At 33.3% G+C, this 2,500-nt stretch overlaps 1 protein-coding gene across 1 annotated transcript in view; it reads right to left on the bottom strand.

Moving 5' to 3' along the window:
• The window catches only part of LOC113803428 (PHD finger protein 12), a gene marked incomplete in the record, with an annotated part of 38,764 nt that overhangs the window by 31,178 nt on the left and 5,086 nt on the right, over nucleotides 1–2,500 (bottom strand). The window contains 6 exon segments of the mRNA XM_070127872.1: nucleotides 1–50; nucleotides 204–336; nucleotides 507–615; nucleotides 1,266–1,554; nucleotides 1,774–1,843; nucleotides 2,016–2,230. The exon segment at nucleotides 1–50 is cut by the window's left edge and continues 121 nt beyond it. Of these exon segments, the coding sequence (XP_069983973.1) occupies nucleotides 1–50; nucleotides 204–336; nucleotides 507–615; nucleotides 1,266–1,554; nucleotides 1,774–1,843; nucleotides 2,016–2,230 (866 nt within the window).

Genomic DNA, 2,500 nt, shown 5'->3' with positions numbered 1-2,500 from the left:
CAGAGTTTAACTCTTTCACTCAGACTATGAGATGTTAAAAGTGTTGAGTCCTGCATTGCAAAAAATATCATTCCATCAGGTATCAGAGGAAGAAAGACTATAGAAAACTTTAATTCTCAGCAATTCAAAGTCATGAGTAATGTGGTGAATAATTACAACAATCAATCAACATTACAAATATGGATTCCAATACAATCCATTACCATGAAATGTTCTGGGTGATTTGGACACATCCATTTTCCTGTGGGTGGGGTTGTGAGTGGAGGGTCTACACAGTCCAGATGGAAGAAGAGTGGACAATAGTCACATGGAACAAGTGGACCTATTCGACAGCTCCTGTTTTGTAGAAGTTGAAATGAATATTGTTATAATATGCCAACAGAACTGCAGATAATTTATATTCTCATTAGCATAGGAATGCAGGAGAAAAGTAACAACTTTGTATCTCAATTCTGAAATTAAAATGTTTCATGTGTATTAAAAGAGCAAGTTCAGAGATGTCTCACTTGTTGCACTGAAAACAGAGCTTAGCAGGCAGAGGGACAAGGCCATTGTCAAGCTCATGAGACTTTTTTTTCTGTGCTCCTCTTCGGTTTCCATTATTCTTTCCTGAATCTGTAAGAACAGCTAAATTAATATGCATATACAACTGACAATATGTTTTTTTTTTTAACACAGGAATGACATCTTATTGAAGTTCCATCAGTATATACAATAAAGCTTTCATTTACTCAACTCCAAACCATTCTTTACTTTCTAAATTTGAATACTTCCTAAACCTACACTTCACTTAAGAAATCAAATCAAGTACTTCAGAAAGCATCCTTTGTAATTCCTTACAAACTAAAATACATTATCATATTATCAAATGTATTTATAATTCTTTGTTCTTACACCAAAAAATATGTTCTTATTAGTATCCTTATAAATCTGTTGGAATAAGGAGTCTACCTCAGCTATGAATGTTTCCTGCCTATAATATATGATATATTATTAAGCACTGATATCCTAAAAAAAAAGGCAAAATTTTAAGATTCCATTTCAAATAAATGTTTTATATATTGGATAATAAATTGTAAAAAAGTATTTAGCTTGCTGATATCATTAGTCCAATAAAATCCATAACAGCACAATGTGGTTATTTTACATACACAATGAAGCACAAATTATTCACTATTCACTCTTACATACCTGCCTCTCTATGCAACAGAAATCATCAAAGAGATTGGATAACAATCAAATTTAAAAGGAACACCAAGACCTACTTTTAGGTTCACCTGGGAAGCACACAGGTAAAGTCATCTCATAGGGCAAGGTGAACTGTTTGGGGTTCACAGTAGCCGCAGCTTTGATAAGCGTAAACAGGGGGGAGTCAGAAATCTCAAACTCCCTTCCTCCTGCGCACACCCTCTTCTCATTCTTCTCGCTTGCCTCTGACTTCCCTGAGGCTGAAGTGGATGATGATGGTTTATCATCTTCCTTGTCTTTCCTTTTGACACCTTTGGAGCTTTTGTTTGATTTGCCACTTGACACTGATGTTCTGTCGTCATCCGGCTTTGGAGAGGAAAAAATGATTTAGCAAAGTCTTTTTATCTTCAGCCGTTTCAGTAATACTATACTATGTTAATAATTTTGAAACTGACCAAATATGGGCATAATCCAAACATAATTAACAATATTTATGCTAATCTAGCATCAGATCCATTTCTGAAATTATTCATAACTATTTTTCAGGCATCCAAAAAAACTAAAAATTCATCAGTAGCAACTCACCCCAGACACTCTACACTGATGACACGCCCATTGTCCTATTGGGATTTCCTCCTCTTCTAAGGGGGGATCACTGAAAAACATGTTACACAATAAGTCCATGAACAAAGCAAACCATAAAAACCTTATGAATTCTTTACCACAGTACTATACATATTTATCATACACTACCAGAAATTATTCAAAAATTTCTAGATTGTCCAAAACGTACATACTTCAAGCTGAAGCAGAAGCAAACTACTCACTGGCAGGTAAGATGAAAAGATGCTGGACACACATCGCAACAAATCAAATCTCCACCTTCACCGCAAGCATCACACGAATCGTGGTTATGGCCACGACCTGGCCGTCGAAAGTATGGGTGTGCTGCAAGGCCTTCTCTGCCTGGACCTGCAGAACTACTATTCTGCTGTCTGTTTGGATCACGACTTCCTGGTGGTGCCGTCAGGGCTAGGATTTGCTGGAAAATTAAAAATGAAAATAATATAGATTACAAGTTTTAATGTTGTTTCACAAATGAAATGCAATCCCAATGTATATGTATGTGTGTGTATATATATATATATATATATATATATATATATATATATATATATATATATATATATATATATATATATATATATATATATATATATATATATATATAAATATATATATATATATATAAATATATATATATATATATATATATATATATATATATAAATATATATATATAATATATATA

The sequence above is a fragment of the Penaeus vannamei genome, chromosome 12 (genome assembly GCF_042767895.1).
Source record: "Penaeus vannamei isolate JL-2024 chromosome 12, ASM4276789v1, whole genome shotgun sequence".
Classification (NCBI taxonomy): Eukaryota; Metazoa; Arthropoda; class Malacostraca; order Decapoda; family Penaeidae; genus Penaeus; species Penaeus vannamei.
The sequence above is the reverse complement of the archived record's forward strand: the minus strand, read 5'-3'. Positions and strand labels throughout refer to the sequence as shown.